The sequence below is a fragment of the Gallus gallus genome, chromosome 4 (assembly GCF_016699485.2).
Source record: "Gallus gallus isolate bGalGal1 chromosome 4, bGalGal1.mat.broiler.GRCg7b, whole genome shotgun sequence".
In the NCBI taxonomy this organism is placed as follows: Eukaryota; Metazoa; Chordata; class Aves; order Galliformes; family Phasianidae; genus Gallus; species Gallus gallus.
The window spans coordinates 32148476-32161823 of NC_052535.1; the positions used below are offsets into that span (position 1 = coordinate 32148476).

General features: G+C 37.9%; 1 protein-coding gene across 14 annotated transcripts in view; it reads right to left on the reverse strand.

Moving 5' to 3' along the window:
• Positions 1 to 5260: 5260 nt before the first annotated feature.
• Positions 5261 to 13348, reverse strand: part of IQCM (IQ motif containing M) — a 184443-nt gene continuing 176355 nt past the window's right edge. For all 14 annotated transcript variants that reach the window (XM_040699165.2, XM_046941242.1, XM_040699157.2 and 11 more), the window contains one exon: positions 5261 to 5529. In XM_040699165.2, the coding sequence (XP_040555099.1) occupies positions 5423 to 5529 (107 nt within the window). In that variant the 3' untranslated portion in view covers positions 5261 to 5422. The remainder of the gene's footprint in view (positions 5530 to 13348) is intronic.

Here is a 13348-nt window from a genome sequence, read left to right on the forward strand (position 1 = left end):
AAAAAGAGAGAGAGAAGAGATGGATCCAGACAGCAGTCCTTATAAACACAGTTTAAACAATGTGATTTCACAGTTGCTTAAAAGTCACAGAGCAGCTGCGTTGAAATTGTAAAATCTGCAGTTTTATTATGCCAATGACTTTCTATTGGCCTCAGTCATAAAACAACATACTCCTCACTGAAGTTCTCTACTAAACAAAAAACACATCCAGGCTGACTAAAAATCAAACTCAGACAAGCAAAAAACAATTTGGCCTTCATCTAGCTGGGCTTGATTGGTCCAGTAATAAACAATTTTATTTTTCCTCTTCACTGCTACTCCTACCAATAGTAGTGATAATAATACCGAAACCTTATTCCCAATGGAGAAAATAAAGAGCTGAAAAGTAACCATTGCTGAGAGGAATTCACAAATAGTACTTCATCCTCCTGCAGGAGGTAATGGCATGCTGAAATTTTCCTGACTTTTTTCTATTACTGCTTTTGTACAAATTTCAAATTTGCCAACTGCAGAAGAGGATCTGCTGAGGAGGTTTCTCTCCAGCAGAGAAGGAATGCATGTCCCAGTCATTCACTACTGCTTGGGAATTCAGGCAACAGCTTTCAAACAAATTATTGCTTCTAGAGTAATAACTATTTTTAGCCCCCATCTTCAGTGCTGCATCTGTACACTTAGAGGGTACATTAAGGTCTAGTGTACTGTATACTTTAGGCAGAATAGAAAAGGTTCTAAATATAGCACTTACTTGAACACAAAATAGATGTTCCAGATAATACTTCGGGCAGTGAAACTACTACAACACCGTACTGCTCGTAGGTATAATGTCAAAGCATCACAGACAACAGCCCTTCTGACAATTTCTGCAACGGCAGGCAACATTTTAATCACATTCATCAAAACAGGGATATAGGTAGGAATATTGCCCTTTGCTCACTTAATGATAATGTTCAATATCTGATTTCTTCATGCTTTTTAGACTCAGTTTTCTAATACCGAATGTCATTTTCTCATGCTTTATACTCTCTCACAAAAGAGATGTGTCAAATATTCAAAGGATGGCATGCCAGGATAGAGGGGGTACAGAATCTTGAAAAGTCTATAAACAATCTAATATAAACAGTATCAAGTTACACCTGTATACTTATGGCTATTAATTTTGCATTTGTAGTAGTATTTAACAGTCAAATGACAGGATAAAAGATAACATGGTATGCCGTGGCTAGGATCAGGGTATCAAATATTGAATCAGCAAGAATCCTCAGAAGACTTTATGATATCCAGATACATTTATTAGATTTAATTTAATCTTTTATTATGGTTACCTTTAGACTCAGAAAATGGTGAATATTAATCTTCTGAAAGTATAAACAAAATTTATCTCTGTGGACATTATCTGATGACTCATCTCTTGGACTATGTAGAAATTCGGTTACTATCAAATAAATTTTATTTTTGTTACAACTACAGCTAATGTAGTCACCATGCTGGCAATGTATACCATTTAACCTTAGGACTAATATTAATTTCATTAAACTAAAAACATAGACTGCAGTCATTTAGTATACTACCTAGGTATGCAAGCATAAAACTGAATCAAGATTTCTGTGCACTCAAAAGGACCCCAGATGAGACTGTTCAACTTTCAGGGTTAGCAGCCAGTTGAATTGGAAGGGGCCTTCCGTACAGAGACAACATTTCAGAATGCTTGCAGACTCAGTCTGACCTTCTTGAAGTATTTCTTGTTTTCTATTTGGATGAAAATGGCTAATAGATTAATTCATTCAGGTCAACAGGAACTATTCAGCCTTTTATCTGAACACAACCTCATTCTTTCACTGAAAAACTAGCACATGAGAGTGAGAACATCACCCAAGTCCCTACCTTGGGACCCAAGAAGGCCAAAGAGGAGTTACACACCCCCAGGGATCATAAACCTGAACTGACAGCTAACAAAATTGACTTTTCAAACATCTGATGCAATGTCTCACAGAGGTTCCCAGGCAGTTACTGCCTCCTAGAGTTGTTTCACGTATGTGAAAACTCAGCTACGAATGCATTGATTCTCTGAAAATTAGAGACTTAAGTATTTCTTAACAAAGCCAGAGATTCCAATCCAAAAGATGGCATCTGGGAACAAATGGTGGTAGGGTGTACCACATGTGCCTTCATGCAATCTCTGAGCAGCTGGAAAATGAAGTGTTCTCAAGGAGTACTGGATGATTCCTGGAAAGCTGGGATAAATCATACTGAAGGTGATTCAGAGCTGTCCGAAGTTGGAAATTGATGCTTCATTGCACTGAATTGTGAATACTCTAATAGCAGACCAGAGTCCTAATTTAAATACTCAAGCTCTCGTATCCTGTATTTACATTTGGTATGTACGTAAATTCTCTTGAACAAAAATACCAAGCCCAGGCTACACAGATTGTGATAAAAGTCATATGTTCCCCCCTGTCAGTTTTTTCAGTTTTGTAAACTGTAATCTTCCAAAAATTCTGGATGGTAAAATGTTGTCAGTTATGACAATAATAAAATTAAAAACTAATTTTCAGAAAAAGTGGATCTTCTGAAATTTCTACATCTTCATTAGAAATATGGCATAACTTGCCACCTTTAAAAGACAGACATGTTTACCAAAACGTGCTGTCAGATTCTTTTTGATCGTTTCTTCCCTAATATGTAACAATTCACAGAATTAATCTTTCTCCTGTATTTTATTTTCAGTAATCAAAGAAAGGAAGCCATCACCCAGAGCTGTACTGTAAAGCAGAATGTTACCTAATGCTGCAAAACACAATGCATGATCTTTGTTTTCTTTAACTGATTCTAATCTCAGCTACATTGCAAATCCCTCCTTGTCAGAGAGAATATAAAATCTGGTCAGTTCTGGAGTTCTTGCAAACCTGAACATTGACCTTGCACATCCTTTCTTTCCCTTTTTGAAGCCTCATGAACTTAATTTGAGTGTGTTTCAAGGATCAGTCTGAAGCAGTGTTTTTGAACTCAGCTGGGTCATAGGAACTTTCTCAGCACTCTATTCTAATTTGCAGGTTTGCTATAATAAAAGCCCCAAATATATTGCTACTGTCTAGACATTTTATCTGAAACAAGTGTCCTTTGTAGTCTCAGAGGACTTTTCTATTTTATTTCCAGTAAATCAAAGTCTGTGAAGAGCTTTGGTTCTTATTAAGATGTACCCTTCACAGTCCAGCGGTTGCCAACGGAGGCAAGTCATTGACAGTTCATTTACATATAAGTGATGACTTCCATCAGGTAGTTGGCTCAAAAATACAATGGACATTTAGAGCATATCCAATATTTCTTGTTCTTTGATGAGCATCAAGTGCCAATATATATATATAGAAACTGACTATTGGAAAGCGAAGGCTTCTTTTCATTGACCTTACATTGTCTTTTGCAGACATATTGCAACAAGTTCATTCTCCTAAAAAGAAATGTAAAGCACGTCAATACTAAGAAACAGCAAAACAACTATGAGTTACAAAAACACCCTCCCATATGTGTTGCTAGTATGAGTTACTGTGCTGCTAAGCAATCAGTAATGCAAGATGTGAAGTCCCAGGGGACATGAACCCCATAGTGCCACAGGGCAACGCGGAGGTATGGGGCTGCTGCTCTCTCAAGCAGCTGAATGAACAGTTGCACTGTCAGGCTAAAAGCCCCATAGTGGAAGGAGCAGGAAGGTAGTACATCCAAGCATAACCTGGATGTCACCCTAGTACCAAATGCTGATATAATCACAGCAGATACGAATATAGATTGACACAGCAGAAAGAGGTGACTGGGCTGCTGCGGGATGCAGCAGTAAAAGGGAGTTTAGTCATTGGTACAACCTTATGTTTGGGTGATATGGTCTACTGAAAGAATGCAGGAACCATTGGTGACCCTCATCCATATGCTTAGCAGTGGTTAGAGATCTTGAATATGCATCCTCTGCTCAGAGAGGACACACATTACCACTCAGGTAATACCAGTTACTTTAATTTTTGTGTTCACTATTGGAAGGTTATCCACAAAGTCAAGAACAAAGCACAAGAATTTTTAGAAAATAATAGAAATATAATACAAATAATAGAAAAATGTATTTAATATTAGAAAATAAAAGTAGAAATAATAGAAAAGCAAAAAAAAAAAAAAAGAAAGAAAAAAAATTAAAAGCCAGAAGCAGGCAAAGGTACCTTCTTTATAGAAGATGGATGGAGCCAGAGTGCATGTCCTGCAGTAGCATCTACTAAGAATATTATCTTTTACATTTATATTTAAGACATAAAAAGGCAAAAAAGAGGAATCTTTCCAGTTACCCTACTATTTCCACTGAGAGAAAGCAGGCAGAATCCATACAGCAGCATCAGCAAGTGCTGGATTTCCTCTTATCCAAGTTTTTCACTGCCCCCAAGCCTCCCTCAAAGCTATGGCAAGAGCTGTGCATATGCAACATGCCTATGCCTTCAGACTATACGAAGGGTTACAGGAGGGTGGTTACCTGATAACCTACTTGGTCGTTTCTATTTCAGAAATGATAATTGATTACTTTCCTTCTGCCAGATGTTTCAGCACCTTGTTTGGGCAGAAGGGGCAGGAACAGTTGGTGATGGACTGCTGAACTCCTAAACAGAGTCAGCTGGCAGTGGGTAAACACTTCTCCTGGAGCAGCACATCTATTTTAGAGGGCTCCCATTGCCTCTCACCTCCAGGTGGGCTGCATGCTGAACGAGCTGCTGGTGTGCCTGTGAGGCAACGGAAAAAAAAAAAACCTCTGTGAAAATAATAAGGAATTTCTTGCATCAGTTGTTGGCTGTGCTTACTGGGCAAAAGAAACAAGCACTACCTTTCCTCCTTGATTCTTGTCTCCACATTACACAACAGATTTATGACACTGTCCAGAACAGATGTCCTACTGCACCCACTGAGAAAAATCAGAGGTGCAATTGGTTTTTTTTAGGCCCCAGATTCTGAAATACGTACTGGCTTTTTAGTGAAGGAGCTGCCTCTCCATTTACTGAAAGATGGATAGTATAAAGCCCTGTCCATTACAAATTTGAAAGACAAATAGCCTATTAAAAAAGCAACAGTGCTGGCTTATACATTGCTCTGTGAAGATTACTGGTTGGTACAATTTTACATTTTTCTTTTCAGTTGTCTAAGTCATGATGTTTTAATCTTTGAATTCACTGTGTACACTGCACACTGATTCACCCCATCAAGTGCAAACTGTTTGGTCAAAAATTATGCAACATGCTGGATTTTCACATTTATTATGTTCTAGTTGAGGATGTCTTCAACGGGAAGGAGTTTTGTGTCCTGCTTATTCTCAGATGCAATATTCTTTCCCATGAGAGAATGTGTCAACTCTGGAGTTCGATTTCTTAAGACTTCACCACCTTTTCATGCAGAGGTACCATCATTTCTGATCAGAGAGGTGTGTTTCTTTCTGCTCTCTTATTGAAGAAGTCACTAATGCAGCTGACACTTGAAAATCAGGCTTTTTTGACTTTTGATGAGAAAATACTGCAATTAAAAACAAACAACAACAAAAAGCCCTTAGAAGTTTGATAACCAAGGCCAATATTTCAACTTCAAAACAACAAATACCAACACCAACAAAAACTTAGGATAGATTTTCATCTTGTTTCAGGGAGATCAAACTCATATTCTAAATAAACAAATCACTAGCAGGAATGACTTGACTTTCCCCTGTTCGTAGATGTAGGCCATATTTGCAAGCCAAACTCAGTGTTCAAGTGTCCAAGAAAGACATGATAATTACTATATTTATTCCTACTTTCATTTTTCAGTTACTGGAACTCCTCGGTCAGTAAGCTTGTAGGCAATGTAGAACTGTTTCCATGTGATTGAAGGGAAATAACTGCTGTTTTAGATTACTCTCAATTCTTTATAAGATCTTTCTTATTCAACTGACAAATACGCTATCGTGTCCTTACTTTGGCCTTGCTTTAATACACAAGTTTTTAAATTAGTTTCAAGATTTGTTATCAGTTTCTCAGTAACATTTTACATTTTTTGAACAAGATGACGTTGTGTCGGATATTTAAAACTCAAGCCTCACAAAAAGGTAAAGAACAATGTTTAAAATCTTACGAAGCAAAATACTGGAAAAGGAAGATAATTACCGTGTGGTCCTATAACTCCAGGAATCTTCCTCTTTTATTTTTTCTGCCCTGAAATGGGCAATGTTTTGCTGTGAAGAAGAGGACTGTGAGAGCTAGTTTAAGACATCATAGCATCATTGGAAGGGACCTCAATGATCGTCTAGATCCAACTCCTCTGCCACAGCAGGGTTGTCAAATACTAAATCAAGCACCAGATCAGGTTGCTCTGTGCCCCATCCAACCTACGCTCCTCATCCTAATCAGGTCAAGAAAGAAAAACATCACCAGCACACAATAAAATTAGAGTTCCTGATACCCATCAAGAAAGAAAAATGGGACCAAAAATGCACCAGAAAATGATACCTACAGAAGGACCTAACAGTTCACACAGAAACTCCCAAGTACTGACACATTAATTCCTCCAAACAAGTCACTCTATGGTCACCTTCATGTACCCTGGAGATACTCTCCTAAAATGCAAGAACAAAGGGAGCACTAGGGAGTCAGGTATGATTGCATTAGCCAAAACAGGACATGCCAAGAATAGCAAAATGTGTTTTTACAACTAAAAGGTAAGTTCATCATAAGGAGAAAACAAATACTGGTGTCTGTACTGCATTTGTATAACATCTCCTTACCAGCTTGGCTTGTTGCAGAGAAATGCCTCACACAGTAAATACTAATTTGAAAATAGGACCAGCACCCTGAGAGCTGTGTTCTTGGTATGTATTTTGGCTTGCTTTAAAGTAAAATGAAATAGCATATATTAGCTTTAAAATGGCACATATTTGGCACTGATTTGATGAATAGGAGTTTACCATGTGGCTATTACTTTCTACAGAAAACAGACTATTCAAAAGAAATAACAAGAGCAGGATGCTTTCTAATATGTTCCAAAAGTAGAGAAAACAAACACAAACACACAGACAAACAAATAAACAAACAAAGGACTTTGTTCTGCAAATAGTTTCACATGTGAGAAAATGGCACTTTGCTGCCTTCATGCCCATTGTTATTTTTGCAGGGAGGAGGACCAATTCACTTTTGACAAGAATAGGATTAATGCCATCTCAGTAACAGGTAGGCAAATGACTTCCACAGACATAAAACAATTTGTTATCATCTAAAACTACATATTTTTAATACCATAGATGGTTGCAAAGATGCATACAGACAAGCTTGGACACATACCCCACTTCTGTGCATTATCTAGCGCCACAGTACTGTAAAAAGTTATGTCAACGAGACAGTCCCACAAATCACGCTTTTGCTGACAGTGATCTTGCAGGGTGCGATTACCAAGAGGTAGACATTGTGAAGTAGGCTAGGGACTAGGTGGGAAAGGAAGATCTGTTTAAAAAGGATTCTTTCCTGCATTGCTCCAGTCAAAACAGCCAACACTGTTTTGGCCAGTATGTTACTCGTGCTGTGCCTCCACCTCCAGCACATTCCTTATGAACCCTGTTAAGAGGTTATTTGTACCTTCAGCATTCAGACTGAACAATGCAAGTCCTCAATTGGAAAATGCAATTGGAATTGCTGGAGAATAATTGGAGAAAAGAGTATAGAAAGCAACAATTGCCAAGAACATATTATGATTTCAAAGTCTAACCAAGCCTCTCCTCCATCAGTAGTGAAAACAAGGAGACAGGAGGAGAATAACAACAGAAGGGATAAAAAAGAGAAGCAGCTGGAAGAAATAAGCAGAAAGCCCCAGAATGGAAACTCTCTTGGCAGGATCTGTGGAAAATAGACCATATCCATAGAGTAATTATATAAAATAATCCATTACCAAATAAAGATTTATATAATACACATATTTAAGCTTTGCTATAGCTTCTCAGCTCAAGTAAAGAAATAAATGGACATTTGATTGTTCAGAGAACAGTCCAAATAGGAAGAGTCAATCTAAATTGATTTAAAAATTTTTCTTTGTCTCTGTGTGATACGCTTGGTCTCTTGATCTTTTGCATATGAAGAAGACTGTCTCACCTAAACTCTCCTTGTTGGATAGAGTACATGTGGTTTCCTAAAGTCTCAGCATTGAGATAACACCAGAAATGAGACTGGGTAGTGGAAGTACATGAAACAAAACTAGGAGTATTCCACAAAATAAACAACCCAAAACCAGAGCGCTAAATTTGTTTGCAACAAAACCTGACTATAGAAAGTATTCTAATAATTACTCCTCAAGACGCCTCAAGATATCTATAAAGCAGAGAAGTAAAAATCTGCCATAAGCCAGATCTCCATAGTTATCTGATGCTATCCAAACATTAACTTGCTGTACAAGTAAATTGTGAAGCAGAAGCAGTCACTTTACAACATCTTAATGACATGTTGTGATGAGATACTGGCTCCTGTGGGCCAGCCTAAAACACATCATATAGCTGAAGAGCTTTTGATTTGTTCATCTCTGCAACTGTTTGTTGCTTTTCATAAATGTTTCAAACACACTTTGCAAATGTGTTAGTGAACTTACCTTGGTTGTTTGAGTTAGTTTTTTTTCATCTTGAAAGTTAGAATAGTATGCAACAATTTTGCAACGATTAGTTATCTACTAATTTTTAAAAGCTGTAGGAAAAAAAGAACGTGCATCTCTAAATATTAAAAGTACAGCAGCAAATATACATGTTACATCCATCAGCAACAGAGGGATGGCAGCCTAATTCTCACTAAACAAATATGCCTTGAGCTGACTAAAGACAGAATTGCATGACTTTGTCACATAGTTGGCAGCAACTCTGAAAACAGCAAGATGCAGTCACAGAGGTAAGATGGTAAACTACAAATGATGCTGAAGAGAGAGCATGCTTAGGTAGTATCACAAATACAGATATTCAGATTTTGCAAAGCCAACCACTAAAACCTACTAAAATTGAAGGTAAAATCAAGCATGACGTGGTGCACTGAAAAGTAAAGGAAAAAGAGCCAGTTTCCATCCTTCAGTGAAAGTGAGGCTATAGACTGAAATCGAGTGACATCTCTCCTGTAGGCCCTACGTAATTATTTTTAGTTTGAACGAACTATACTTAAGTTACTTTTCAGTTTTAAGATATTACGTACAATAAAGATGCATAAGTCACCTTGTCTGTTCAGATGGATGTTACTGCATCAGTTTACTGTTGGTAGTTATTAGAAGTTAGAGCAATTAAAAAGGACTGTGAAGACATGCTATTTTATTTTTCAACCGCTTGTGTCTCTCTAAAGACTTAAGACTATAACTATTTTGATTACAAAAAGAATAATTTTTTCTTCTTTTTTTACATCTTTCTGTTTTCACTTCAGCTTTTTCCAGAAGTAATAGAGCTGTAAAAACAGTTTTACGTAAGCCAAAGTTAGCAGCAAACTTGTAAAGTAGATTTCTGTTGAAGAAAATTCATTAAAAGCAAAGACAACAGCTTGACTTTCAGATCACATGCAGAGTTACAGGGCTGGCATGTAAAGAAAAGAGTCATATTGTTATTGGATATAGAATTCTCTAGGAGATAAGAAATATGGAAACCTGTAATGATATTTTTGGTTAGTCTCCTCAATGTAACTATTAATTAGATATTCTGCTGCTTCACAGCCTGGTTTGCAACTTACAGTTACACATAGGCAGACTTCCCAACTCAAATAAAAAGCAGGATGTACAAAGAGATGTCAACAACGTGAAAAAGCAAAGAACTCCAGCAGAGAAACAGAGACAGGTGAGCATTAGAAAACTTGGACATTTTTTCTACGTTTGGTGGCTATATTTGCAGTTTTATAGGGAAGGCTAGGAAGAGTGAGCTGTTTCTCACTCACCAGGAGTGCCATTCCTCTACAAAAGGTCAGAGGAAGGGCTGCTGGCCCATGGTTAAGCATCCTCGCCTTGCCTTCAGGGCAGCACCAATGACAAAATGTTCAGGAGTGTTCCTGTCTCCAACAAAACAGGTTTATCTATCTAAGCACGTCTTTTTAAATTGGAAAATCCAATGTAACAGCATTTGGAGAAAGGAAACTGGAGGTAACCGAGTCTCAGAAAGTTCCCGAGGAACAAACACACTCATTTTAAAGGAAATCTATACTTAATACTATAAGCCCATTTCAAATTTACAAAGTGTAAGTTTTAAATTTGCAAATCGGAGAAGTGTGTCTTATACAGTATATAATCACTGCTACGTGCAGCTTTTATACATACATACAGTATAGCGTGTAATGTAATATCACAAAATCCTCTTAAAACACATGCAGTTGCATAGCAGCTCTCTTACTGTCCAATTCCCTGAATGGGCCCAGTGGTTCCTTTACAACAAGATTGCATTATGATACAACAGCATGGAACTGCTGGTGTCTCAAATCATTTGTTATTATCTCAAATCTAGAAGGACAAAAGCTAGGAAAATGTCATTTCCAAAGGAGTAGAAGCGACAAAAGAAACAAACAGTAAAAGATACAAATGTTTCTGAAATATAGCCAAGGTACAAACTTTTCTCTACGTATAAAATAAGAAGCTGCTTCATTATGTCTCCATTAGAGCTTCTCTGTCTCAGCTACCGTATATTCATGCTGGTAAGGGATGTGTTTTGTGCATTATCGTTGGTTAAATATTTCTCAAAAGTTAATCCCCTTTGAAATTTATTAAGTAGTAAAACTAAAATTCTATTAACCTTTATGGGATTTACACAAGGGAATTCACACATAATGTGGATGCAACAGTAATGCTTAAAACTGTTGCCAGGAAAAGACGACAAGCTTAGTGTAGCTAAAGCCATCACATCTTCTATTTATGTAGTCCTTCACAAGGGTAATCCTCTGCGTATTAAGGAGAGAAGAAAATGCAACAGACTGGTTAGTATTTAAGCTTCTCAGATGCCAAGTGAGATAGCTTCACTTGCCAATAAAGGGTGGTCTTATTGCTGTGGGACTAATAAACTTTGGTGGAAGAATGGGCAAGCATAATCTTTGGTTTTCTTATGAGCCCTGAAAGTGCTATTGCTCACATTTTCTACTGTATAATGCTGTATATGTATATGCATAATTACATACATACATTACTATTGGAATATATTCCCTGTAATATAATATATATGTAATTTAATGAATACAAATACATATTCTCCTTGTACAAGCCATTCCTCAAAAACAAACTGAAGTAAAACTCCTCAGATTTTTCTCCAGAGATCATCCATCTCTATGGTTTCCAACATAAAATTAATTGTTCTGTTACCTCTAAATCATCTAGTTAACGTGTCAGAGATAGCTGACCTCATTTGGGAATGCTGAGTGAGCTCTGAGTATGCGTTTCTGAATTCAATGGTCCTTTTCCAAGAAGAAATTTATTTAATGCTTCCAAAATGTAAGACTGCTGAAGAGCTGAGATTTCAAGAGAAGGCAGCTAGGAGGTTCTGAGTTTCAAAGGGGACCACTTCAAGGTAGGAACATCAGAGTATGGGCTGCACAGAAAAGCACAGGAACCCTGACATTCAGGCCCTCGCCCTGTGCCAAGGAGGAGAGGCATTTGGAACAGACCCCACCACAGCTTTTCCCAACTGGGAGAAGTGAAAGCAGAAACTGGAGAGCATTTTGGCTCCCACGGGTACAACTGCAGGACTCTATCAGCTTTCAGGCTTTGTGGAATCAAGCACAGCACCTATAGCAAGCAGTTATATCTGCTGAGGATGGCCACCATTTAGAAGAAACTTCCACCTTTGTGGTGGCTTCATGGGTTCCAGCTGGCATGTTGGACACATGTGGGGAACCCAGGTGATGGAAAGGTGGAATTATTCCTAATGTGGTTATCCTGATACAAAAGCAGCAGCCCAAAACAAAGCCACTGAAATTGTGCTGCAATACAAAGTAGCTTGTACTTTAAGAATAAGCCATACTGTAATGCGCTTGGATGTACTGACAACTTGCAGCCTAAAATGATGAAAAAGAATGACTTCCTTATTTATTCTGCCTTTCTTTTATTATGAATTAAATATTCAAAAATTAAAATCTTTCTCATTCTGTTAGCATTTTGCCCTTCTCTGACAATGCAATCCTGATACACTCACACTAGCATAAAGCTTTCTAATTTGTATTTAAAGCTAAAAGTCTAGTTTGTTATTCTACTCATGTCATTCTGCCCAAAACTGTTTTGAAGAAAGCCATTTTAAAGCCAGTAAAGATGATTTCCTCTCCAAGAAGCATAATCTGCTGTGGCAACATTCTTCATTAGGTAAGATAAACTACGCAAAAATCTGAAAATGAAATTAGACATTGCAGAGATGAATTTAAGGGTAACTAACTTCTGAACATAGAGATAATTCAATTTTGGTCTTACAGTAAGCTTTCTCATACATAGACTCGAAGCCAAGCTACACACTGTGAATCTAAGCCTGGATCCTTTCTTGCTAGGTGGGTAGAGTGCTCATGTGCAAGGGCATTTGGGTGCATTCTCCTTTCCATCACATAATTGTAACAACAGAATTGGGCCAGAAAGTGATTTGTCTTTACATATGTGAGTCTGGAGTCTTTAAATGCTGATTAATTTGGGTCATAGCAACTGATCTCCGCAGCAAAAGAACAAGAAAAACAGGAAAAACATCCTGAGCCAATCTTGATAAAGCATCTGAGATTACACTGAATAGGTACCCAAAGCTTCATTTGAAAAAACTCTTAATCCAGCATGAAATAGAGCAGATATTTTTAATAAGCCCACCAAACATAACAGAGCCTTTCCTCAACATTTAAAACCACAGGATCAGGCTCATAGCAGTTTGTCAGTGGGGACCTGGTGCCGGTCAGCACAGAAGCATGCTAAATGAACTGCAACAGAAATAGGATTGGGTATGAACCCACTGATGGTTTTGGTGCTGTCTCTCAGTGTAGACCACAGCAGCCTCTCAGAAGAGCACAATGCACTTGCTGATGTCTTAAACTGCATGGGCAGGGCAAACGCCTGCACAGTGAATAAGGTTTCCATTTGTAGATGCTCTGACAGATGAGCATCCATACTCCCAGCAACCTCCTATCAAACTTTGATCCCAACTGGACATGCACACTGAGTTTACAGTTGCAAAAATCTCTAACCAGAGATTAGAAATAGTGTCCTTCTGGTACATACTGCATACCTATCCAGTTAGGAAGAGCAGAGTAGTCATCCCACAGACCTTCCTATTGAACCCTTTATCACACAGGATACTTGTGAACACTTAGGCCACAGTTCCTTGTGGTGCACTGAAACTCATTCCAAGATCACCAAAACA